At 36.2% G+C, this 27,317-nt stretch overlaps 2 protein-coding genes across 7 annotated transcripts in view; one reads left to right on the top strand and one right to left on the bottom strand.

Moving 5' to 3' along the window:
- Nucleotides 1–1,605: 1,605 nt before the first annotated feature.
- Nucleotides 1,606–27,317, top strand: part of LOC129247822 (ATP-dependent RNA helicase vasa) — a 44,781-nt gene continuing 19,069 nt past the window's right edge. The window contains exons 1-4 of one of the 5 annotated variants that reach the window (XM_054887138.1): nucleotides 1,606–1,732; nucleotides 12,254–12,291; nucleotides 12,358–12,514; nucleotides 12,574–12,642. In XM_054887138.1, coding sequence (XP_054743113.1) covers nucleotides 12,268–12,291; nucleotides 12,358–12,514; nucleotides 12,574–12,642 — 250 coding nt within the window. In that variant the 5' untranslated portion in view covers nucleotides 1,606–1,732; nucleotides 12,254–12,267. Of the gene's footprint in view, nucleotides 1,733–11,637; nucleotides 11,711–11,746; nucleotides 11,767–12,253; nucleotides 12,292–12,354; nucleotides 12,515–12,573; nucleotides 12,643–27,317 lie in introns of those variants that run through there. The other 4 variants (XM_054887141.1, XM_054887137.1, XM_054887139.1 and 1 more) reach the window with 4 other exon arrangements.
- Nucleotides 8,426–23,845, bottom strand: LOC129247823 (plasminogen activator inhibitor 1 RNA-binding protein). 2 transcript variants are annotated; one of them, XM_054887142.1, is made up of 4 exons: nucleotides 23,831–23,845; nucleotides 10,700–11,436; nucleotides 10,036–10,302; nucleotides 8,426–9,974 (listed from the first exon to the last, which is right to left on the bottom strand). In XM_054887142.1, exons 2-4 carry the CDS (start codon nucleotides 11,322–11,324, stop codon nucleotides 9,589–9,591), a joined length of 1,278 nt encoding a protein of 425 aa, XP_054743117.1. In that variant the 5' UTR covers nucleotides 11,325–11,436; nucleotides 23,831–23,845; the 3' UTR covers nucleotides 8,426–9,588. The 2 variants fall into 2 exon arrangements, with proteins under 2 accessions (XP_054743117.1, XP_054743118.1); XM_054887143.1 differs by lacking the exon at nucleotides 23,831–23,845 and having other exon boundaries at nucleotides 10,036–10,287; nucleotides 10,700–11,472.

Here is a 27,317-nt window from a genome sequence, read left to right as displayed (position 1 = left end):
TCGCCCATTCTTCCTCTTCACAAACAAGTAATTTCCCTTCCTTTTATTTGTTATGCGTGGCTTTTGCGGCCCAGCGATTCGGAAGGCGTAACCATGTATTATATCATCCTTGCAACAAATTCATGTCTTTTGTTTCTAATCCCAACATTTTGAAATCTTATGTCTTACTTTTGGACTGCTAAATAGGAAATAGTTGGACATTCAGATAAAATGTGGTCAGTGAGTTCACCATGCAGTTGTGAGAAGATGTATACACATCCTTAATGGACGATTTATAATTTTTGCGGATGGCATCGTATGCCAACCATATTTGACACTTGTGAACTAGATAGCTACATCATACAAATTAAAGCAGTGGAGTACATAAAGGTCAAAATAAAGAGGGAAATCGGAGCCAATATACAAGAAATGTGTGAAATCGAATCAAAAATTCGAAAGCAATACAAACTATCAAACACAAGAAATATATACACACATACAAATTTTCTTGCCACGGCGTCATTCGCAAAAAAACTCAAAAACACTGCATTTCAAGGTATTTTTAAAATTCGTGAATTTGCAGTATACATATCACGACACTTCGTTTTCATTAGTTTGTTTAGTTTAAATGTCACATATTACAATATTATCAAGTTATTCACTAAATTTTTATAAACATGCAATTTATCTTTTTTTGTTAGTTTTGATCGTTTGTTTTGTATTCCTCAGAAGCCCACGTCAGACTAGTCAGAATCGCGGGAAAAGGTATCTGTTGTGGGAAGACGTCACCTTCAGTACTCAATCCGCCTTGAATTTTTATAATTCGGTGAGCGACAACCCTGTTAACTATGATCGAAAAACAATGTTGCCAACTTAAAATCGCCAAAACAGATTTATTTTAAATCAAGTAATACCTGTTTTTCACAACAGTTTTATATTAACATGAGAAAAAAGTAAACATATTATGTGTTAATAATTTAATAACATAAAATTTTTAACGATTCTATAAAAAAATGTGTCCATCTACGCTCAAAACTGAACATTTTCAACTTATGGCCATAATATTGGCATCAAGTCATATATTGATAAACTTGTTACCTTTTGATTTGACAATATAATATACCGTCTGGTATATTTGAATTATCTCTTTTTAATCTGTTTTTTATGTAGATCACTGCATATACTGAAAGAAGGGCAAAAGTTTATGACTTTTGCTTATAAAAGCATACATTGGCTGAAAACTCGCTCAATTCCTACATTTGAGTATAGCACTGACAAGAGCCGAATTTCCAAAATTGCCATACCTTTAAATGGATTCAGATCAGCTAAATCTTTATACGTGTCACATTGAACCCATTATACTTCATTTAAATATGTAGATTCTTGTAAATTAAGTGCTGGCACAGCTTTTTGAATATTTCAGATTATTTTGTCGTTTGAAATATTTACGAGACATGCATTCATATTTCATTTGAGTTCAGAGAAAAGCATTAGAAAAGGCACTAAGCACTAAACCTTTTTTTTTTTTGCCGTTTCAATTTTCAAAAAGCACTAAATGTAGTGCTTAAAGCAAGTATTGGCAACTATGGCGAAAAAGCACTTCTGAAAAGTATTACAAAATTACGCGTTTCGAACATGCGTCCATTCGCCATTTAACCGTTGAACGCGAAGTTAATTGTCTTACTGTTTTAAAAAATTTGTGCTATTTATTAAAATAGTTGACCGTTTTTTTAATTGAGGAATATTCTAGTTGGTAAGTAACGAAGGCAGAAGCATTGTTTTTAGATATATGTAGATTCTCTTTTTGAAATAAATTGACATTGGCGTGGCGAGTAACGGCTCTTTACGTAAATGTGTAGAACGCTTTTGTGGAATAACTGGACTAAGATGATTTTAGTTTCAAACACTACTCTGCTTAAAATTATCACCAACATAATTTTCATTTGAGATTTTTAAACTAACCTCTCAAAATAGTGAAAATTCGTTCTTGATTTAGGTTTTTTTAAATTCATAAGAAAAAAAATGTACACCAAATTTCCAAGACAGTGGGTTCTTGCTATTAGACCGACTTATTTCTATCCGACCAAGAACTTGCTATTAGCGTACTTCAAATAGATATAGGGGATGTTTATGCTGCTGTAACAAGTTGCTTGAGCTAATTTTTTAGAATAATCGTACAAAAAAAAAAAAAATGCGATGTGATTTTTTAACTCATTAATATGATATGAAATTCTTATACTTTGAATTTTTAAAACTACATAAGTGGATGGTAAACGCCATTCTAGATTTTGAAAAGCTAAAAACGACTACATTACGTGAAGTAAAAGGTTTCCAACGTAGTTATGTATTTTTCGTTGTCTCCTTACATATAGCGTGCCTCGTGTTCGGCGTTCATATTGGTATTGGAACAATATCACTGCTGTTGGATTCGATATTGTATTGTGTTCATAAAGCGCACACATTTTATCATTGTAGCAGTGTAAACATTCCCCATGCTTGTTTGGGAAATACTGCTGTAGTGACGGTCCTTGACCATGACCGGATATAATTCCGGTAATATAGAATCGACTATCGTACATTTTTTTGGGTCTCGTTCCACCTTTCCTCTTTGGTCATAATAGTACTTGAGAATTTGCCTTTTTTCTCATTTTTTTTTAGCTTCAAATAGCAGAATTTGTCAATGAAAAAATGAAAACTCCTTCATTGTGACGTCATATCCGGTGACCCCTTGGAAAAAAGGTGCGTCCGCGTTGTCAGCATAACTCCTGACAGGATCATCGAAAATGAAAACAAAAATAAGTGTTTTAGTTAAGACCATAAACTCGTGCTTGGACGAAGGAAAGAAAAAAAAGTAAAAATTGGAATTTTGGCAAACATTTTTTTAATAGTTGTAATAGAAAAAAATCCTTCGTCCAAGCACGAGTAAATTGTATCTCGAACATCTACAGGGTGGCTGATGAATTTTGCTACATTAAGAAACTCAAATAACTTTTTTTTTAGTGTATGGAATTCATTTATTTTTTTTCAAGTTGAAGGTCATTAAATTTTATTAAATGTAGCTTAACTAGTTTTAAAAATAATTGAATTTAAATGCCCCCCATGATCGTTGACACAAGTGCGGCATCTTAGTAAAAAGTTGTTCATTGCTGCTTTGAGAGTTGCGACAGGAATAGCCGCAACTGTTGCCCGAATGGATTATTTTAGTTCATCCAAATTTGTTGGCTTTGTTTTATAAACTTCTTGTTTACATAAACCCCACAAGAAAAAGTCAGGTGCAGTAAGGTCAGGCGACCTGGGGGGCCAACGAAATTCGGAGTTTCTTGAAATCAGTTTATTGGGAAATTTTCGTCGCAACTCTGTCATAACAGTCTGGGCTACGTGAGACGTTGCCCCATCTTGTTGAAACCACACAGAGTTGAAAGGAATTCTCTTTCGGCGTAGTTCTGGATAGAAAAATTCTTTCAGCATTTTCAAATAACGGTCTCCAGTAACCGTAACGGTGTGACCATTTTCTTCAAAAAAATAAGGCCCGACAATACAGCGTGAAGAAACCGCACACCACACTGTCACGCGAAGAGGATGCAATTCCGTCTCGTGGAGTATCTATAGGTTAGAAGTACTCCATATGCGACAATTTTGTTTGTTCACATTGCCGTTTAAATTGAAATGGGCCTCATCAGACATGAAAAGGCAGTTTAACATGTTTTGGTGTTCTTCCACCATTTGCAGGATCTTCTGGCAAAATTCCAAGCGAATCGGCAAGTCTGCTGCATTCAGTTTGTTAACCATTTGAATTTTGTAGGGAAATAAGTCTAAATCTTTGTGCATTATTGTTTGCAAAGACTGTCGGCTGACACCAAGTTGAGCAGATAAGCTTCTTGTTGAAACCCTTGGATTGCTTTGTATAGCTGCAGCTACAGCAGCGATCGTTTCCTCCGTCCGAACTGGTGGGTTTCGATGATAAGGACTTCTTGCGACTGTTCCTTGCTCAGCAAAATTATTCACCAGTCTCATTATGGTCCATCTGCTCGGGGGATCGCCGCCAAACATCCGCCTGTACTCTCTCTGTACCAAAACTACGGACTCCAGTGCGTGATAGCGGCGGACTATCCAAATTCTTGTTTGCGTGTCCCAGTTATCCATTTTAATAAATTTTAAAGATCAATCTGCAAATAAAAACAAAAATGGAACAGATAACTTGAAAAGAAACAAAGTTATTCAATTTTTTTTTGGTAGCGGCTTTCATCAGCCACCCTGTATGTAAAATTTCATCAAGATCGGTTGAGTAGTTTTCGGCTTTGAAAACACGGTTCCGAGAAAAACGCGTTTAAAGTTTTGAGTAGCAATACAAGTGGCTTGGAGCGCACACCTTCCAAAGGCTGTATCTCCGAAACTATTATTCGGGTCGACTTCAAAATTTAAGATAATATTCTTGAGATGTTGTAGAAATTAATAGGCCACACAAAAATCGACTTTTTGAACCCACGAAACCTATGTAACCTTTTAAGGCGCTATGCTTTTAACTCGCCGTATGGAAGAAAATATGATTACAAAAATAATTTCTTTTCTGTTTTCGAACAAAACGTTGGCAATAATGTGGTTAGGTTTTTTTTTTTGTAATTCTACATTTCTTATATATATATTTAAACGAGATATTGCTATTCAAAATATAAAATTCCCTTCCGCATTGCCATGTATGTATGTATATGTATACATCGTGTGATATTGTCCTCACTAAAGATATGCAGGCGGGAAACATTCAGAACCTTTTACTACACCTAATGTGTTATAAAATCTTGTAAAAGTTGTTTCTATACATGATTTGCGAATTTCTCAAAATAAAGTTTTTATGTATTTAAAGATATTTAAACATAATTATAACCTTTTTAGTGAAAAAATGAAAATCAATGGCTGCCTTTATTAATCCTTCTGGATTTAGAATAGAGTAAAGCAAGTAAATCGTAATTTATCCGGGATTCAGTAAATAATAAAATAATGAAAATTTATTATTTGCTTACAAATACGTTTAGTTAGACACAATTGATTAGAATGTTCAATTAATTCGAAACCACAAGAAGGCAAATACTCCTTTGGAATATTAGATGAAATTCTGTCTGGAACAGAAAAATTTCTTGCAAACATTTGGAATGCATAAAGAATAGCCCGTGAGTAGGTTAGATATTATCAGAAAGAATAGCTATCAGCTGGGCCCCTAAATACTTTGGCATAAAAACCAAAATTTTTTTTTAAATACTTAAATTTAAATCTGGAGACTGTGATAGCCAATTTAACAAAACCATGTTATTATCTAAAACAAAGAATCGTAGTCGCTGATTTGTGGTAAGGAGCATTATTTTGTTAGAATTGAACTCTATATAAATTATTGTTGCCGAAAATGCACGTTAACGAAGGCAATAGTACAGTTTCTAATATTTACATTTATTACTTTTAACTCTCAATGCGACCATGGCAAATGAACATTTTCGCATTTCAGCACTCGTACAGCCCCCATGCTTAACAGTGGGTACCACGCAATTTGGGTGGCATTTCTCACGAACGTTACATCAGGTGTTCCAAATACATGTAGGTAAAAATATTTTGATAAGAATTGGATTAGAGTAAGAAGCTATGGTTGTTGGCATTTTCAAATGATGTAAACTAAGCCTCCTTTTAAGTTGGATTCATCAGACCACAGAACATTCGATAAATCTTCAGACCAAGCTTTCACAGCGCATTATTGTGGTGACTAAAAGTTTCTTGAGTGGGCTATGGTATACCCCATGCTTATTATTTTTATATACACACATATTGTAAAAATATTAACTTTTTTATCATTTTCTAATTAGTTTTTAATAATAACAATTTTTCCTTCGCATATAAAAAGAGTGTACTCACTGTAATACATTGAAGAAAAGTGTTGGGGTATGAGTATGAACCCATCAACCATTCCATGGGATTCTGGCTGAGGAAGAGTTGTTCTCGTCTTTTTGATACAGCGTAGTTTACATGTATCTTGGAATACTGTTGAAAAATAATCCTGCGGTTTTCGGGACTTAAAAAAGACTGGAATCCCGGGAACTTATCCCCAATATGTATGTACATAAATTGCAAAAAAATACCTTACATATTCAGAATTTCTTTCATTGAACATTGGACAATGTTTGATGTCTGTCAGCGTAGTCCATATCATCTAACGACACATGCATTGTATGTTGCTGCCAATTCAGGATAAGTAGAGGCTCACCATGATACAGTATCCGGAACGTATTTATTCTATAGTAACTCGGATCTCAACATGTATGGGGAATGCTGCTGGGGTGACAATCCTTCGTTGGATATATAATATATCTGAGTCTTTACGATAACTTAGAACCGAATGTCTTTAGAATGATATGCACACTATCGAGTCCAGTGCTTGTCTGACGTGTGTCTGGCCAATTGGAGATGGTTTTATGGCGGCGGGTATGTAAAGAAGTAGTCCCAAATTGGAGGACATCAGAATCACAAATGCTCAATGGGATTGAGGTCTGGGGATTGGGGCGTTGTGCGCAATAGGTGATTTGTGTTATACAACAATCAGAGCTTAACATTATATGCCGAATGCTTGGGATTATCAAGCTGAAACCAGAAATCATTACCAAGGTCCAACTGATCCGTTGTTAACAAAATAAAAACAAGTATGCCAATTCCTTGCGCCGCCATACACCCCCAAACCGCACACCTTCCACACCATTCTTCACAGTTGGTACAAGATTTTCTTTTTCGAGCGCAGTACTGCTCTCACGCCACACTAGTTTTCTTCCTTTAATGTCAAATATGTAATACTTGCTTTAATCTGAAAATAGAACACGTTCCCAATATTCTGGAGGCTTGTTAACATATTCGTTTGCAAAATCCATGCGTTTTTTCTGTTGATTTCGGATATGTACGGTTTTCTATGTGCTACACCGTCCGCGATGTTTTTTAAGTATTTTACGTGGAGTCTCGTCGTGCACATGCTTGCCAAAAGAATTTGATATGTTTTTACGTATTTGAGAAGCCGTAATTCGAGGATAATTTTTACTGATTGTGATATGGTTCGTTTTTTACGTAAGGTCGACTAGAACGTGGCTTTGACACAATTGAACCAGTTGTATTGTATGTTTACATGTCATACTGCAGTCATACTGCACAGAAGAGTGACTTCTTACTATGATTTACTCAAATTTCGCGGAAAGATTAGCCGTAATTTCTTAGTTTAAGGATAATTTTTCTCTTGTCTACACTAATTTCCTTAGTTTTGAGGGTCATCGCTATTTCCTGTACACAAAAACTTTAAAATAACTCCAAAGTAATAAAGTCACAGCAAAATCAATTACAAACTAAAATAAAACCGTTATTCAGTACGAATATGCCACTAGGTACTGCGGGGAATCGCCGTTTTCATGTTTGCGGAAACTTTTTCTGCTTCGTTGAAGTGAAGTTTTTTGTTTTGTAAATTGTAATTTGTGGAAGTGCTGTATTTTTCTTGTTCTGTTCCATATGCATTTTCTCAGAGCTTTAGCAATATTTTCGTAACATCAGCGTGTAATGAGGTGATATTTCTTCGAAAAAACACTTAAATTTCTGGCATGCACGTCAACCTGCAGTCGGTGTAGTGAAATGGTCTCCTGACAGTGCTTGGACTTGTGAACCCGCCACAAATCTACAATAATCTAATCTAATCTAACTGCAGCGGGGAATTCCGTTTAATTTGGGTGTTGAATTCGAATGTTGTATTTAAATTTTCTCATCTGCCCTGATGTACTTAAGCAAATAAGTTTCAATGCTCCCCGATTCATTAGCACTAATTTGTAGAATTCTTAAAACAAAATTTAATATCGTCAAATATAGAATTTTCCTGACCAAGATCTTTGTTTAGGTCCTTGTTCGAATCTTTTTACTTATAAATTATTTTATTACTTTACCTAAACTATTGTATATACATATACATATTAAATCTATTTTTAAATATGATTGATTATGATTATAAGATCGTACATCATAGACTTGATGGAATGTGATTGCCACCCTGTCATTGTGCTTAGTCAGTTTGGACTGTGGCATTACATTCTGTAAATGCTCTTCCCAATCAGTTGTCAGATCTCCAAATTGAGATTCTTGTTACGAGGATGACCAGGGACTTCCAGGCGTAAATGGCAACTCTTGTTAGAACTGTTTTATCGGGTTTTAGGCAGATTTCCGGAATTCGTCCAGCTAGAATGAACACTGCACCGACCAACTGTAAAGTTTTATCTTTTCTTTTCCAAAATCAGTTTAAATTTTGCATTTTCGAACTCGCCCTGGCTGACTACTATTTTATTTACAGTAAACAAAAATTAATGCTAAATGAGCCAGTTTTTTGTTAACATATGAAGATTTCCAGAATGTGAGTGTTCTATTAGTCCTGAATAAAAGAATTACATAATTTAATTTTATCAAATAAGTTTTTATTTAAACGAGTTCTTGAACTTTCATGGGTCAAAATACATTTCAAAAATTTTCTCATAATATGTATTTTCATACGAGTTCTAATCGTAAGTAGTTTTCACTTGGGTGATTTTTCTTTTTTTAGTTACAGAGTAAATACAATTAAAACCGGTGTGTTTCAAATCTAAAATTGTGTACTATGCTCCTGCTATATAGAAATAATGGTATTTTGTTTGTGTTGTAGTTTTTCAACTTTTTGGTTGCACAGAAACGCAATTACACATTGTTCAACATGACATACCTCTACCCTTTTTGTTAATTAATTTGGCTTGTTTTTCTTTAATAGTAGTGTGAACTTTTATTTGCCTTTAAATTATTTTGTTAATACAATTAAGAAAGTTATAATAAAATGATAATTGCTTTGCATGAGGGTGATGATGATGATGGTTTTATTTGCTTCACTTCATGGATCTCATTCATGTGATGACATCAAATAATTTTTGTATCTTTTTTCTAACCGTTTAATACGAACTGCTTAACGGAGTCCTTGTATTGTTAGTTTAATCATATTATTTAAATTTTAAGTGCTAAAATTTTGTAAAACTCGAAGTAGTTTTGAAAATAATGGAAAGTGACTGAACTCTCACTTTCGATATCATTTTGTAATAAACAAAATTTTAAATTTAATCAAACAACAAAAATATACACCTTACTTTAGCAGTGGAACCTACTAGACTTTATATATACGACAAGTGCTGTTGCATTGGATATGCTAGTGTGGCTCTTGAAGTTATTGGTTAAACGCTTTGACTTGAAATCAATTGCTTCTTATTTTCCTTGTTCTCACGCTTTGACGCTGTAATTGGGCGGTTTTTAATCTGTATTTTACTGTTATAGGATAATATATATTTTAATGCATCAATTCAATATAATGGTATTGAAAACAGAAGTAGTATATCTTGTGATAATTCATTAAATTGGATTTTAATATTTTTCAGCAGTATCTGTTACTTTTCTTTACCATATGGTCTTTAAATTTAGTGAAGCTTCAAACTTATCTTAATTCTCGATTCCTCTTATTATTTGCTTCTGTATTTCCATTTGTTTAAAAACGTTCTTTTTTGTTTTTGATATTGCGTCTGGTTCAAATGTGCAGAAATTTTAAGCCAATGTAGGGAATTGACGTTCGTCGTTGACTTTTGGTGCAACATTTTGTTTATAACCGAAATTGCGTTTTCCGCCTCGGCCGCCTGTATTAACGCCGCGTCCACCGACTACTGGCCGTTCAGTAACGCTATTATTATAGTTGGTGTTTGTGTTGGGAACGGCACCTCCTGGACGAGGACCACGTACACGTCCACGGCCACCGAAACCGGCACCGCGGCGTCCGTCATTGAAATTGAATTGTATATCAAGTACGCGTTGTTGGCGTCCAACTCTTTGTGGGTACATGGCAGGATCGTACTCAAGTTCCTCTTCGCTTTCATTGTCCTTTTTCTTATTGTTGTTTAAAACTATCATTTTCTTCCATTGAGTAGTGTCTTCACCTAAAGTGAATACACAATTAATGAAACCACTTTTTATAAAGCAAATCCTTCTACTGCTTACCTTCTCCTGCTTTACGGATATTGAATGTTGGCTTGACTCTTTGTTGTTTTTGCGCTTTCCATTCATCCAGCGTTAATTCTTTGGTTTCTTCTTCCACCGGCGTCTGATCAACCTGTTCATTACCAGATTCTTCAGCCTTATCAGTGACATTGCCTGCTTCAACATCGCTTTTATTAACATCATCGATAGCCTCCTTAACTGATCCCCAGTTATGTGCCCCGGCGCCATCTCGTTTATCAATCGCTTTCACACCTGAAAATTTTAAATCTTGCCTTGTAATTAAATTCATTTCTGCTTATCACAGTTAGTGAAGTTTGTGAGTATTACGAAGTTTTCTCAAAACTATAAGGAAAAATAATCTTGTAGATAAACAAAATTTTTAATGGAAGATAAAAAATGGCGGTCAGGGGTTTCCAATATATAATATATGTATGTTCCTTCTTAACTTCGTTCAAAGGTTTTCCTAACCTACTTCATAAAATCTTTGACATTTAGCACGTTTTGACATTGCTTATACCGTTGTACTTCTGTATATGCACATATGTTTCATGCGCACATTTCTACGCCATGCTTTTGATTAGCACCAATACATATGAAAAGCTTAAATTCATATATTCCATAATATTGTAAATTTATAAGTATAAATATAGTTTTCTGAACTTACCAGTTTTATCAGAACCCGATTGGCGGTCGAATTCACGTTTGCCGCCTCGATTACCACCTTCGAAATTGCGATTACGGGGTGGCCCGCGATTTTCTCGGTCCCGAAATTGACGTGGTTGCTGTTGCGATGATCCACCTTCAATTTGCGCACCAAAATTACCAGCAAATCCATTTTCTCTAGCATTGCGTCGATTATTGCGTTGTTCACGAGTTTCACCGTTTTGTTGTCTAAAATTTAAGTTCCTTGTGCCCTGTTGCTGTTGTCCACCTTGACCGCCATCACTAGCGGGACCAGTGCGTTTGCGATTTGCATTGGCAACAGACCCACCTTGCTTGTTAGCTCTATCTACGGCAGTACCAGCCACCGATTTCTTATTCAATTCATTTTTGTTCAGGGCCGATGGCTTATTCTCTTTCTCGGCTTGGTTGGGTTTCTTGTTCGATTGTGCCCTTGTAGCACCGTCGACATTTTGTTTATTCGAAGTCTTTGCGGAGGGTGCGCTACCCCCACTGCCACCAGCAGTCTTAACCTGTTTTTTCGACTTGCTCGCAACATTATCTAATGGATCACTAATATCATCGTCCATGAACAAAAGTTCATAACGATTATTTCCAGAGCCATCCATAATTGGCGTTTTTGTGAGTTATTTGTATTATTGTTTCTTACTTTTCTTCGGCCAATTCCTTATAAGTTTAAACTAACCTTAAATTCTGCTTTCTGCTGCACGATAGTCAAGACTAAGAACACATGCCCATCATTGAAAAAGCATGGTATACATATAAGAAGAAGAAGAGTGATGAAACTTTTGACAAGCATAAAGTTCGTTTAATTGACTGGTTTAGTAGCGGAAGAAAAATTGTAACGTAAAATAATCTGAACTATAGATGGCGCGGTAGTTAGAACAAGGACCGCTATTTAATTATGTACCGTTTCACCTATACTAGTTGCATCAGAATACTGCGATTATTTTAAAGTTTTGGTTTACATATCAGAGTGCATAATCATTGAGTTGTAAGTATAAGATGGAACTTACACTTTTACGTGATAACATCCTGAGGCCTGATAAAGTATGAAGAAATTTTCTGAAGAATACCAAAATTCTGCTTAGAAGGAGAAGTATACTAGGTTCTAATTATCTAATAAAAAGTGTTTGATAATGTTATTTATAAAACTAAATAATTTTCCCAAATGGGGAAAAGTGTGCGGTAAAGTTTTTCAGAAAATATAATTAGATAAACATACATGCAGATAAGTTCACCGTAATTTGAAATTATCACTAAAGATATGTCTTCTGAGAAGTTTATTTTTTCGTGTTGAATTTATGTCCACTACTGTATACACACATGTTCTAACATGACATTTCGGCATTAGTGTCTGCAAAAGTAGCGTTTGTTTACAAACGAAAAAGGAAAAAATAGCTAAATGGCGGTTTAATAAAAACACGTTCTCATATTACAATACTTCGCAAGCATAAAATGCAGCGTTATCGAGAATATAAAAAATTAAATAATGGTACCCTCCACGTTTCTAACAAAGATTCAAATTCATTCGCAGGAAAATCAAGGAGAATGTCGGAATGGGGCGATGAAGAAGTAAGATCTAATTAGTAAATATGCTAGTGAATTTTATAATACAGTATATTCATTCTTTGGAAGCAGGATACCGGCCGTGGTTTCGGTAATGGCTATGATCATTACAAAGATAACGGCGAAGAAAACATAGCCAATGAGGAAAATGAATACAATGATATTGAAATTGCAGACGACGGAACTTGTGATTTTGGAAATAGACGAGGTCGGGGCGGTGGACGAGGTGGTAAGTACTTTTAAATATTTATTTTAATAAAAAAATGTCTTATTCATTCTTTATTTCAGGTCGTGGTGGTAGAGGTGACAGACATGGCGGTGGTTATGGCGGCGGACGTCGGAACAATGAAGAAAATGGTAAGTACCGAATGTACATGTATATATGCAGGTGAGAAGCGACCGTCATGGCCGAGTTATGTGTTCACTTCGATTTGATTGATTCAAGGTTCGATACTTCCTCGAGGTAAAATATCAAATGATGAAAAAAGCCTGCTAATATCAAAAGTCTTTAAGCAGAAAGTGAAAGGTGGACCGTTTAATTGGTAATTTTTGAAAGTAAACTTATACAACGGTAAATTCGAGAGTGGCTATACAAAACCTAGATCCAATTTTGTACCCTCTTTAATTTTTTTTAGTCTAAATCTGAATTTTTAACAAAAATTTTCGATATTCCTTAACTATCCTTGCATGAATCAATAGTTTATACAGAATATATAATTAAAACATCTTCTGAGTTGGAACTTTTCCCCTAAAACATCAAGTATTTGTATTCAAAACGTATCACTGGCCAAATCATATTAAAATGTGGTGATAGAATAGAAGCACCTAACTAAACTCCAATCTAGTTTATTTTTTGGAAAATAAATTTTTCTTGAACTGCGTTAAAAAAATCAAAGGCTGGAGTTTAGAACAGTGCCGATCTTGGAATTTCTGGCAAACTATAATGTTTTTTTTAATGAAACTTGGTGGAGATGTTAGTGAGGTGTTAAGTAACACTCTTTATAACTTTAAATTAATCGGGAAATAATAATTTTTTAATTATTTACATTCAAAATGCCCTTGGGAACATCAGTATAATTTGCCACATTACACTCTATATTTTTTAACATTTCACTATAAATCACCAAATATACACTCACACGCGTGTTTGTACCGATTTTTATGCTAATATTCTAATTATATCTATTAAAATTAAATGCAAATTCATTTCCCTATGCAATCACATTCCAATTTTAAGCGCGAACAAGAAGAAGTTGGAATTACAACAGTATGGTGTTGCCGGATGCCTACAAATGAAAACAAAAATTAAGTACTTGAGTTTAGTGTTAATGATGGGAATGGGGGTTATTGTGCCTGCTTACTACATACACGCATATGACGTTTTAATTTTGGGTTCAATGGTTTTAATACGGAAAGGAGTTTTACGCAAAAATACTGTGCATTGCGTAGCCGGAGTTGGACTGATGAGGGTTATTTTTTTGAAGTGCGGCCGAAGGCCGCCCACGCGAAAAGGAGTTTAACGCAAAAATACTGTGGATTGCGTAGCCGGAGTTGGACTGATGAGGGTAATTTTTTTGAAGTGCGGCCGAAGGCCGCCCACGCGAAAAGGAGTTCTACGCAAAAATACTGTGGATTGCGTAGCCGGAGTTGGACTGATGAGGGTTATTTTTTTGAAGCGCGGCCGAAGGCCGCCCATGCGAAAAGGAGTTTAACGCAAAAATACTGTGGATTGCGTAGCCGGAGTTGGACTGATGAGGGTTATTTTTTTGAAGTGCGGCCGAAGGCCGCCCACGCGAAAAGGAGTTCTACGCAAAAATACTGTGGATTGCGTAGCCGGAGTTGGACTGATGAGGGTTATTTTTTTGAAGTGCGGCCGAAGGCCGCCCACGCGAAAAGGAGTTTAACGCAAAAATACTGTGGATTGCGTAGCCGGAGTTGGACTGATGAGGGTAATTTTTTTGAAGTGCGGCCGAAGGCCGCCCACGCGAAAAGGAGTTCTACGCAAAAATACTGTGGATTGCGTAGCCGGAGTTGGACTGATGAGGGTTATTTTTTTGAAGCGCGGCCGAAGGCCGCCCATGCGAAAAGGAGTTCTACGCAAAAATACTGTGGATTGCGTAGCCGGAGTTGGACTGATGAGGGTTATTTTTTTGAAGTGCGGCCGAAGGCCGCCCACGCGAAAAGGAGTTCTACGCAAAAATACTGTGGATTGCGTAGCCGGAGTTGGACTGATGAGGGTTATTTTTTTGAAGCGCGGCCGAAGGCCGCCCACGCGAAAAGGAGTTCTACGCAAAAATACTGTGGATTGCGTAGCCGGAGTTGGACTGATGAGGGTTATTTTTATGAAGCGCGGCCGAAGGCCGCCTACGCGATAAAGAGTTCCACGCAAAAATACTGTGTTAATTAATTTAATTTAATTTTAATTACCTTATTATTTTTTGTGATACGCTTAATATCATTGTTTTTAAGTTTAAATGAGTTGTATGTTTTTATTTTCAAATTCATTTCTCAAGTTTAAATTACAGCAAAAATTACTGCAGTTTTACAATGAACCTTCCACTGAACATCCCTGCGTGCGAACTTCGTTTTCATTTCAGGTGTATGGCAACACCAACTTTTCGCTAAATTATAGAACTTTAACATTAAATTACTTAAAAACTATAAGCCTCCGGCAGGTTCTGTTTTCAGTTTTAAGATGGGGATACACCCCTCTATCACCCCCTTTTTACCGTTTTTTCCAAAGCGATCGGCACTATACTAAATTCTAGCCAAATCAAATTTTGTTTTCGGACTGATTTTTAATTTTAATCAGTACAATGGTACATATTGCATGGCCAGACTTGCTTGGTCAATGGCTAACTTTCACCGTCATCTGAATCAGAACTACAGCAAGTTAACTTTTACAATCCAAGTTGAAAGGTTTTCCTTCGTTTGATAGTGTACTTTCAGAAAATATCATTATAACAAGTACTGAGCTATTGCAACTTACGAAAATTTAAAAATATTTGTATTTGTAGTTCTGAATATTTTCCGCTATATGTCTTTAGTGAGACACATATCACGATGTATACCATTAAATTGGTTCATACTATTCGGTAATTTATATAGAGTTCTATAGTGTGTCTGACAGCGTTGAGATAAGACGAAACATGCGTGCTTGATTGAGTTAGTACAATGTTAAGTAGTTCATGGAGTTAAGATAGTTTATCATCCCAAAAATATTTCTAGACCATTTTCACCACCTTTCACTCGATGCTTTATAACGTATTGATTTATAGTTACTCTGTTAGAGTGTACTTCTAAGCCTGTATCTAAGACATTTCCGAGGTGGTTTGAGATATCAGATTGCACAATCATATCAATGTCAGTTCGTTTGGTAGTCTCAAATAAACAATATGTTTAAATAACACACAAATTTCCAAGTGTATTATTCTTCTGTTCAACGACTGTTCTTTTGTTCAACGACCTGAAAAATTGCCATTTACCTTTTTCAATATATTTAGGTTCTTTTGGTTGTTGTAACAGCATAAACATTTCCCATACATATACGGTGAATGCTGCTGAAGTGGGATCCCTTGGCCGGATGTAAATCCGGGTCGTTCCCAGTACGCAGAACCGACTGTTGTGAGTCAACCATTCTTTCGGTCAACCTTTTCACTTTCAGCACATTCAAGTCAATTTTGGTAAAAGATTGGCTGCGCTTTCCTCCAAATCAGCTGCATTTATTTTTAAGTCTTTTCGAAGGTATTTCTTCTTCAGAATCCTCGTGACTTTCTACCATACTTAAGCATTCTCTCAACATTTGGATAGCGCAGCGGGACTCACTTTACTCAATGCAAATTCCATGATAAAAAATATTTTCCTTAAGTGTGCTTTGTTTCATAGAATCTAGCCAATCACGCCACTTTGCAGCAATGGAAGATAAAAGATTGTTTCGTTGTTGTTGTTGTAGCAGCATAATCATTCCCCATACATATATGGGGAATGCTGCTGAAGTGACAGTCCTTGGCCGGATATAAATCCGGGTCGGTCCGGTAACGTATATCCGACCGTCGTGGGAACGAAGATTGTTTCGTAATCTCTATCGCATTTCGAACATAAACATTGTTTAAGTGGAGCCGTAGTCACTTCTAAGTTAAGTTTCACCCTATGTAAATTGTATAAAAAAAAAAATTGTAAAACATATCTCGGGGTTAAATGAACGATGAAAGCATTCTTTGAAAACTGCAGCAGTCATCCAAGCTGACTTCGAATGTTAATAATGACTACCCTGTTAAAACTATTAGAACAACTAGCATTTCTCACTATAAGGAGTTGTGTTCCTCTTTGCTTTTCCATCTTTGCGCCTGGGGCCTTTTTTCTAATGACACATGAATCTTTTGTGGCAAAAGTTTGCAACTTGTTTATCACCAGTAACATGGGACCACCGAGCTTCATATTTCTTTTCGAAATTTTGAAGTCATCGATATAGTGATTTTTCTATTTTTGGATACTCTAAATTCCTTGTTGACATATTTTGTTGCGTTCTTTATCAATCTATATTTATTTCCTAAATTAGTAAAGGTATAAGTATAATAAGTATTTCTTAATATCTGATTATGTTTTTTGGATTGCATGTTTAAAAAATTTTAACTTCTGATTATTCCTTAAGAAAATAAAGTAGCAATTTATTATTGTGTGCAATAACTACTATAATTAATGACATAAGACAATACTGACGCGTATATGAGTACATGTAGGCACTTTCGCGCAAAGCTTAAACACATTTTAAATACCATAACTAGGGGATTCCCCAAATATCGCAGCGCTTTAAACTCGTTACATTTTTTTCAAAACGATAATTTTTATATTTTAGAAATTTCGCACCACGTTCATATTTGGGGTGTTCATATGCTAGGATGTTAATATTATCGCATTTTACTGTATATATTTATATTAGGCCGGGTCGATTTGTGTGAGGCAAAAAAATCGCTCATTGCTCTGTGAAAATCGTATTCTAGGGATCAAACTAAGAAACTTTGCCGAAGGAACCATACCTCTAAAACGAATTCTGATGTCCCCCAATTTGGGTCGAACTTTTAGTGTCTTTTGTGGGGAGGCAAAAAAATCGCCCATTGCTCTGTGAAAATCATATTCTAGGGGTCAAAATAAGAAACTTTGTCGAAGGAACCATACCTCTAAAACGAATTCTGATGTTCCCCAATTTGGGTTGTTGTTGTGGCAGTATCTTCGCCCTGTCAGTGTAGTGTAATTACCGGTCGTCTAGCTCATCTAAGTCTAGGAGTTTTACCTGCTACAGTATCCAGAACGTAATTGTGCCAAGATTACGCGGGACTCTCGGGGAAGCTGGAGCTCTTCATCTGCGATGGGTGGTGGTTAGACTCCGATAACGGCATTCGGGGGTCGGGAGCTTAAGAAGGTGGTAAGGGTCTCCCGATGGATGTCGTCGAACTTTTTAGTTTCTTTTCTCATGTAAAGGCCAAAAATGGTGATATTTTGAAATGATTGTATGGGGAACCCCCAGGGGGTGTGCCACTGGCATGGGTGGATCGGCCGTCCAAAGTTAGTGGGGGTCGGTTATACATTTGGACTCGATTGGAGCACTCTAAATGAGTCAAAGTGGGATTTTTCGTTCGACCCAAATTGGGGGACATCAGAATTCGTTTTAGAGGTATGGTTCCTTCGGCAAAGTTTCTTATTTTGATCCCTAGAATACGATTTTCACAGAGCAATGAGCGATTTTTAAATCGACCCGCCCTACTGTATATGCGTATATACACATATTTACATACATAGGTATATATGATGATGTAACGTCGAATGTGACGTAACACTATATTCCATTTATGGTATAAATAATTAAATTGGATATTAAAGTAGTAGCCAAGATATCAATAGATCCTTCAGGTATGAGAATTTTTTAAACGTAAAAAGTTGGATGGTTCAGGAACATAAAAACATAATTTTAAGTTGTACTCAACAATACCTACAATCTATACTACACAATTTCTAGGTTATAATTTCAATATAGCACCGCCAAAATGCATAAAGACGCATCTAACAAAAAATCAAAAACGAACGATGCCCAAATAGCAGCTATGGCAATATTAACAAAGCAACCGGGGCGCGAGCAGCAGCGGTAGCTGGAGTACACATACATTAATAATTCCGATAGAAGTGCTCCGGTCGATCCTACTTCCTTGATACCACTCGAACTACAGAGATCATTTAACATGTTTTTGAATTGCTCTTTACTGCTAGTAATAACAAAACATGACTAGGAGTGGAGCAAAATAGTGAGCAGTGGCGATAGCAGAGCAATATTTTTTCTCATATTGCTGCTACGAAGTAGTTAATACAAACTCTGAATATCATTTCATAATATGACCTGACAACCGTATTGCTAAAATAAAAATAAGTTTGTATGTAATTGCGAACATCCAGCATTGATACGCAGGCAAAGAAGAAGATATGTGAAAGCAGCGCAGCTTTTGTCGTGTACGTGTGAAAGGAGAAGAAAAAAAAAATTGGCACGAATGCCTATGAAATGGTCAGCTTTAAAGCTTCGGAAGTTTTACATATGTACATGTATAGAAGTTTAGAAAAACTGCCTTAACAGCGGTACCCTGTAGTTCATCAAATACGCAAACTTATTTAAGTTCGCCCCGTGTTGCACCGCGTTAATGGCAAACCAAAATAATTTCTTACCGCGCTTTTTAATTTCTTGTAATTCCGAGAAGCATATTCGGTGGGCGTTCATATAAAATGGTAATAAATTCGGATATTTGGTGGAAGTGTGTGTCTTCTGTTTGTGAACATTGGCACATTGAACATTGAATCGCTAGTGTTTAATTAGCAGATCTGCTCAGTGGCTGACGTCACACTCTATTTCCTCTCAGTAATTTGCTGGCTGACGCGGGAAGTACGCTGCTGGTCTTCCGTTGCTGCGACGGCGGGTCGTAACGCACGGTTAGTGTGGGGGCCAGAATTGGCCCCGCCTCCTTCTACCTGGCGCCGTCATGGTCTAGGCGGGGGGCGGGTCTACCATTCTGAGTTCTTGCCGAGGCTAGTAGCAAATTCTCAGCGACGCCATTTTCAAAATTTCTTGGTTAAGTAACTTGGTAGCTTAGCTTCGGATTTGTAAATTTGCTGTTCAGAACACTTCCATGCCAGTGGCATTGCCGAGCAATTTGCCCATTATTTTTTAACAACGATTTTTCATATTTTTTTTTTTATAGATAAAACAAGAAATAGGTATATGCTTGTATGTTTTTTTTTGTATTGATAGCTGTGAAGACTAGTTTGTATCGTTGCTGTAGCAGCATAAACATTCCCCATACATCCGCGGGGGTGGTGCTCGAGTGATAAGTCCTTGGCTGGATATAAATTCCGGTTATTCCGGTAGCGTAGAACCGATTGTCGTGGGAATGAAGACTAATTTAGTCATATACTGGTTCACAGCCAAAATGATGTAGCAATCACTTATGGCAATATGTATTAAGCTAAAATCTTGCCATCGTATTACTACCCAAATAATATTTTCTTTCCTATTAGTGTTTGATAAAGCAGTACAACAATAAATGTAGAAGCTGCAATCAAGGAGAATCTAGAAACCTAGAATCACTATCTGTGTGAGTGCCCAAGTCTGGGTGCTTTACGACATGGAACGCTGGGGGAATTCTCGATGGTCAACTTGAAAGAAATTGCAGAAAAGAAAATTTACATAGGCAGTGGTTCGACTAATAAAAAGTAGTGGTTCTACAAGTGTTTGTGCTAACTGGGTCTGGGCTGTGTCGCGCAGACAACATTTACATCAACCGACCAACAATGTTGTCTCAGCTTAGAGGCAAATTTGCTACAAAGTGCCAAAAAATTAAGTAATCGGGTAATTTTTCGCTCCTATCAGGACAACTACCTGATCGACAAAATCACCGATTGTATAGGATTACCTTATTTAGAATTGGCCGAATATCGTTCAAAAACCGCCACAATCGCCAGATTTGAATGCTAATGAATGTTTTTAACTTCGTTTAAAATCATTCGCTCTTCGCAATCTATTAAGCTTCTTCCTTTGATGTAGGCGGTTTTTACTTGTAATCGAGAAGAATCAACTTTTTTTTTAATCTTCTAATTATGTATTGCATGCATCACGCTGCATTGTTTACAATTGGTGATGAAACCATTACAGACGTTGACAGTTTTTGCTATTTGGGAAGTATGATCTCCATAGACGGTGGTGCAAAAAGAGACACAACCGAATAAATAAGGCACGTAACGCATTCGTACCGCATGCCGCCTTGACTTGGAACTCGCAAGGAATGACAAGAAGAGGCAGACCATTGATGACTTGTAAAAAACTATCCGCAATGAAACTGGAAAATCGTTTAATGAACTATGATTTACGTCTAGAAATAGGAATGTTTGGAAAACTTTTGTTGAATCCTTAAGCTCCTCAAGGAGTGTGGAATAATAATAATAATATATTGCACTGTAGAATGAGTTCTGTTCATTAACTCTGCGTAGGTTTAGCTGGTCTGGTCAGACTTGGACGTGAGCTCCAGGTAGCTTCCTAAAACCAAATTTTTTTATCGATTTATGGATATAACTTTTTAAAAAGGATCCTCGGACAGGACGAGAAAAGGTCAGACCCGGTTGTCCAACCAACGGAGGTTTAAATGACCGATTTCTCTAAAAGTTTTACCCTCTGCTTTTAACTTTAAAATTTGCAACCATAAACTGCAGCACCTTTTGTGGGATTCGATGCCAACCGTTTGAAATATAACAGGACCTTGACACATCCTATTTATGTACGATTATTTGTTTCCTTTTATTTCTCAGTATAAAAATGTTACTTTATGTATGATACTTTTCTTTATGTATAATTAAGATGAGTAGATTATAAATAAATGAAAAACATGTTGTTTTTCGTAATAAAATTAGTTTATCGTTTCGAAAATCTATTTTAATGTCTTACGCTGTACGATTAAACGTTTTAGCTATTGTATATAGTGCCTAATTGGCGTTCATGTTGAGTGGGAATTAGCTCCTTCTTCAAGTTTTGGTATGCGTCTTGATTTTTTTTCCACAAATGGAGGGACCTACAGTTTTATGCCTGATTCGAGCGGCAGGTGGTTTTTATGAGGATCTTTCTCGTGGCAAAAATTTCACTCGGAGGGGTTTGCCTCTATTACAAAAAACTTTCTATCATTTTGGTGTTTCGTGCCCGGGGTTTCGAACTTGTGCATTTCTAAATTATATTCACGTGCCAACCCATTCAGCTACGGCGACTCACAAAGTATTACTTTAACATAATTTTAATTTTGTTTTCAAAAAGTTGCATTTGTATGTTAGATGTAGTTTTTGAGTAGAAAAATTAGTTTAAATAATAGTACACACACAACAAAAATAGTTTTACTTTCAATCAACATTCTATAAAATTGAACTAAAGGAATATGTAATTCTATAATAGGGCAATAGTTGCGATGCGACACAGAAAGTGGCGCCTTCCGAAAACCGCTTCTTTATTTTTAGCGAATTTAAAAACAGAGTGTCGTCAGTACATAAAATAAACAAACCTTTGTTTGCAAAATTTATTCTATATCCTTAACTTTCCACTTACTGCCGCTTATTTTTCCTCTTCTTTATATTTGTTTATTTTTTGTACTGAGTTTTGAAAAAACAAAAAAAAAAAAAAATTTGCCATTTTAGGTACATTCAAATAGATACATATCTAGCAATATCGAAGTAACACATACTATACATGAATTTAGGGCATTTTGATATGAACACGTAACTAAGTTAAATTTGGTGGGTTAGTCTGGGTTTTTATTCAATCATCTATAAATTCGGTAACAAATTGCTGCTGGTATTCGGCTTTATACTGGAATATATCTTTAATTCGAGTAAACCAATTTCGCCTTTGATAAACGAGTAAATACATTCCATATATGTATGTAACTATGTCTTAGAGTATTGACTCCACTCGAATTGGTTATTGTTTTGTTTTGTTTGTTAATTGTTTCACTATCCCTGCCCCTTCGTCAATTTGTCATAGGCGTCAAAAATTTGTAATACTGAGTACTTTTTTTTATCAATTGGCATAGGCTCTATCAGCAAAAATACATACAGTTTCTTAGAGTTTGGTTTTTCATGTGAAAAATTCTTACAGAAACGGAATAAAATCGAGCTTAGCCAAACCTTCGTTTCAGATCCTAATCTGTGCAGGTTTTTTTTTCTTGAACCTGTCCTTTCGCCATATGCTGCTCTCGCTATCAAGCACCCTCAGTTTTCACGGATTCTACCTCGCGTAATGCGTCGCCCCATTCAAGATTGGGGATTCAATTGGAACCGTCACGGTATCGTGGAGTTCACCAGAGCAACATAACTATCGCTCACTTTCTGAACCGGTATGGAATATTGATAGCTGCGGTTCAAGAAACAAAATTGCAGTAATTCCTCGCTCGGACGATGTCGAGATCGAAATATTTTATGTATTTGCAATCTGCAATTTTTCGCTTTTTTAGGGGATTGGTTGAGAAAAAATATTACTTGATATAAGTCAAAGAAAATCATTCACTCATATCCACTAATAGTGTGTAAATCGGTTGTCATTTAAATGGAAATTAATGGAATGAAAGCTTTGGTGTGAAATTTTGGATTATCGGGTGTGCTCTGTACTTCATTTGCGAGTGAATTTCAATGCAATTGTCAGAAATTACGAGTCTGCTCAATTTAAAAAGGGTTTTGCCCTCTGGGCATATAAAAAGTGATGAATAACCACTCATTCCTGTGCCTCCTTAAACCCACCCACTCACCTTCCTTTGAACCCATCCCGTCGAAACAGCACGTTTCCTGAGCCTACCGTTAAATGAGATCGACTTCACTGCGCTTAACAAGGCTTGATAAACTGCCACAATAACAACACTTAATTCTTCAAAATGTTTTTATTAATTTTTCAATCAAAATAGGAACTAGTTGCTTCCAAAATCGCTTTTATCTTGCAGCCACCCCATCCCATCGCGAGCGTAACTAATCCACAGGAATTTCCCTCAACAACCCGTTAAACCGAAGGTATCATACTTTTGTTGAAACGAACATTTATATCAATAGCGAGCCTTACATTTTAATGCTTGGAATTTTTTTAATTTTCGAAAGCTAATACCTGTAAGTGGCAAGTTGCTAAGTTGTTTAAATATGCTATAAGAAGAGAGAACTATCACACTTTATTGGGATGCGTTTTTTTTAGGTTTGATAAGGACGTTATACAATGTTGTATTGTTCACAATAAGATGCCTTCGCCATAAGTCAGGTGTTGTATAATTTTTTGTATTGTATATCCATGTATGTATGTATGTCTGAATAAAAAAGTTACAAAAATGTGACGACACTTTTTGACACTTTCGTTTACATATTTATATCACATCGATAATAGTATAACGCGTTCATTCGTACCCGTATTTTCTAGCAAAAACAACTGAATTTAAATCGACCGCGAACAGTATTGTGCCAAGCAATTTTCTGAGATCAACTGTCGAAAAATTCTTACCCGAGGTTGCATCCCTTGTGCAGAGAACAAATAGTCTTGTCGAACTTTACTGCATAGTCAAATACGTCTTAAAAGCGTATAATATTTATCTGTCTACTGAAATATCCAACAAAGATCCTTCCGAAATTACTGCATCTGGTGCTGCTGCAGAAGAAGAATGTGATCAAGAATATTTTAATGAGTTTGGTGGAGAAATTTACACGTCAGCAAACGAAAATGTAGAGATGTCTGATTTGACAGGCGATAAAAGCAAAGCAAGCTCACACGCTGCATTTCCAGAAGATATCGATTCGGCCTCGTTACATCAGTCACAGCTATCCAATTTGTCGGAGTTGTTCAATGATTCAATGCATGCTCCCGAGAGTTTGCATTCCGTAGCGCCTCGGAGATCTCTAAGAAGTAAAAGCAAGAGATGTGAAGTGGTTCGCTTAGATTGCCAACGCCCATCTTCTCAAATAGCAAGACCGTCTGCCCTTCTCAATATTCGATCATATGTAACTGAATCCGAATACGCTTTGAGAAAACGTTTACCAATGCGCAGATTTTTAAAAATTGTCGACAACGCAGTTCCAACGATTACACATGATCGTAAAATTACATACAGTTTCTTTGAATTAGAAAGAGGATGGGCAAACGCTGTGATGCCTAACAAAAACGGAGAAATTATTAATCCACAAATGTCCATCGGAGAGAAACTTGATGAGGGCAGTGGTTTTACATCAAGTGTTAATGATGCTCGTCAACATGTGTCGTCGCTATCGCTTTCAGGTCCACCAGTAATGCAAATGACACACTCGCAATTCTCAGATGGAATTTTTGACACAGTCGAAGAGATCAGGGATGCTTTGCCGCAACATGCAGAAACTACAGGGTATATTTTATATACAATCCTACATACCAATGAATTTATTTAAATAAGAGTTACGGGATAAAAACTCGGTGACTTTTAAAAGTGTACATTTCCATAATTATAGGAAGCTCGAAACGGTTAATTTTAAATTTTTTATATTGTTTATATTTGAGGAGTATCTCACCTAATTCACATTTTTCTTTCGTCATCATTTGGTTTTTGAATAAAGGATGGTATTCCAAATACATGTCTTTAAATACATGCAATAAAATGAGACCATTCGAATATATGTACATATATTTAATATGATTTCATTTCAATATCTTAGCGTCGGTGCTTAGCCCCGTAATACAAATGGCTCGAATAATATTAAGCTCGAGTGTCGTGCTGCATAGTTCTTACCACTAGAAATTCTAATGAAGTTCCGCCGCAGCTTTGAGGCGGTTATTTATGTGACTTAGGCAGCTAGAAAATATCCTTACTCATACATAGTTTCGGAAATATTAAATCACTCCAAAATCCGCAGTGAACTGTAACTGCAGATTGGTTTGCGCCGACATAATCAAGTGCGAGTTCCAAAACGTGAGTCGATTACGAAACAAATGGCTATTTTATTTCCATTACGCTTTCTTAAGTGAATAAACTCAAATCTTTGTGCAAAATTCTCATCAGACTAATGAGTGGAATGATGGAGTGTGCACCGCGAGCATTGTTCATTAGCGAGGCATTCTGACGAACTTTATGCATAACCCATAGCAGTTGCAATGTGCTCTAAACTTTCCAATAAACGTATTGTTTAGGTATTTCGGCCGCCGTAGCCGAATGGGTTGGTGCGTGACTACTATTCGGAATTCTCAGAGAGAACGTTGGTTCGAATCTCGGTGAAAACAACAAAATTGAGAAAAGCATTTTTCTAATAGCAGTCGCCCCTCGGCAGCCAATGGCAACCCTTCCGAGTGTATTTCTGCCACACCTCAAAAGAGAAATCAACCGCTATCAGAAAAATGTTTTGGTGTTTCACCGAGATTCGAACCAACGATCCCTCAGTGAATTATGAATGGTAGTCACGCACCAACCCATTCGGCTACGGCGGCCGCCACAGTTAGGAGGCTTAAAATAACGCAAAACAATTGTCCTGACTTTTGCCATACACAATACACCGTTCGTAATTTCTTTTAACTTTATTATTTAAAATTCGTCGCGCTGCTCATCGTTCAATAATAAAAGGTTTTCTCAGTGAGCAGCTTTTTTGTTCCCTCTTGACAAATCGGCTCAGGGGTTTGTATAGGTATGTCCAGGCCCAGTATGACATGGTGGAATGCATCCTATCATAGAGCATTTTTTTAGGAGCAGTGCATGCAGTTCGCAATACCGCAAGTTTTGCTGCTCGTGGTATGGTGCAAACAGAGGGTGACTTTGGTTAAGTTACACATCAGTGGAAATTTTAAAAAGCCTTTTTTTCTGATGATAAGGTGATTCTGAAATAATCCACGTTTTGCAACGAGCTAACATTTAACAAAGAGCCAAAATAGGGAGAAGAGTTGGATAGACTCCACGAGAACCCGATGGAATACATTCTAGACTTCAGATAAGGAAGCTGGAAGTGACGGAACATGTTTCCATTAGCCTACCTTTTCATGGGTGGATGAAGTGTCCAGGGCACGTGAATGTGAGCGCCAATGTCTAAAAGCTTTTTCTAAAGCGAAAATATATCAATCAATAAAAAGTTTGTATAAATAAATTCTAAATAAACAAATTTTTTAAAAACCTTCCTCAATAAGTACAGGTCGCTTGTCAAGTAGTTAGTGGTTTGGTGTTTAATTAAAAAATTAATGCACAAAATATAATTCTAGGAATAAGAACTTATAATTGTACCATAGGCGCAAAAAACATGCGCAACATTTGATCGGCACATTGTAGCTGTTTGCAAAAGTACCGAAAATAAAGAAATTGAAAAGATTTTTAGTACTCAAGCGATTCGTTTGTTAAAAAAATCGTATTAAGTGAATTTTGATACCAAAGTCTATTATTTCTTTTTTCGATATTATGCGAGCTCAGACGACCTTTAAATTTTCCATGATTCCATTGACTTTTACTGTGATTTGTAGATGCCTGGAGCGGATCGACCGATGTCCAACGAACTATGTACATACTGTGAGCGTCAAAATAAAGTGTACAAAGCATTTTGTTATAATATGGATTTTATTTCAGTCGTTTATAACAAAACAATATATTTTAATTTCATGTTTTTTAAATTAGTATTTGATTCTCTACTAATTACTGGAAAACAATAAAAAAAAATAAATTACAACAAAAGTTGTAAGACAAAAACAAAATTTAGTGCATATTTTACGCGTCAAAATAAAGTGTACAGCGTACATCAGTAGCATTTTAGCGATTTTGTACGGTAAAAAATACCGTTATATTTGGTTGTTTACTTCCTTATTCGATGCATTGAAACTTTTTTCATATTGTATTTTAATTGGTTGCGATCGGCAGCGTGAAAAGTTTTTGTCTACAGTAAATTAAATTCTATTTGTTTTTTTTTTTTTTTTAATAATGGGTAAACAACCTTCGACTGATGTTAGAGAACTGGTACTAAAGCTTCGCAATGAAGGTAAAACCTTTCGTGAAATT

Source organism: Anastrepha obliqua, chromosome 5 (genome assembly GCF_027943255.1).
Source record: "Anastrepha obliqua isolate idAnaObli1 chromosome 5, idAnaObli1_1.0, whole genome shotgun sequence".
Lineage (NCBI taxonomy): Eukaryota > Metazoa > Arthropoda > Insecta > Diptera > Tephritidae > Anastrepha > Anastrepha obliqua.
This window is presented reverse-complemented; position numbering and strand designations above follow the sequence as displayed.

Excerpts from the sequence above, each read along its gene's own strand:
- LOC129247823 (XM_054887142.1), bottom strand. The coding sequence starts at position 11,324 with ATGGATGGCTCTGGAAATAATCGTTATGAACTTTTGTTCATGGACGAT. Across the intron at positions 10,303-10,699 it reads ATCGGGTTCTGATAAAACTG|ATTTAAAATTTTCAGGTGTG; the intron begins GTAAGTTCAGAA and ends TTACAAGGCAAG. Across the intron at positions 9,975-10,035 it reads TATCCGTAAAGCAGGAGAAG|GTGAAGACACTACTCAATGG; the intron begins GTAAGCAGTAGA and ends TATTCACTTTAG.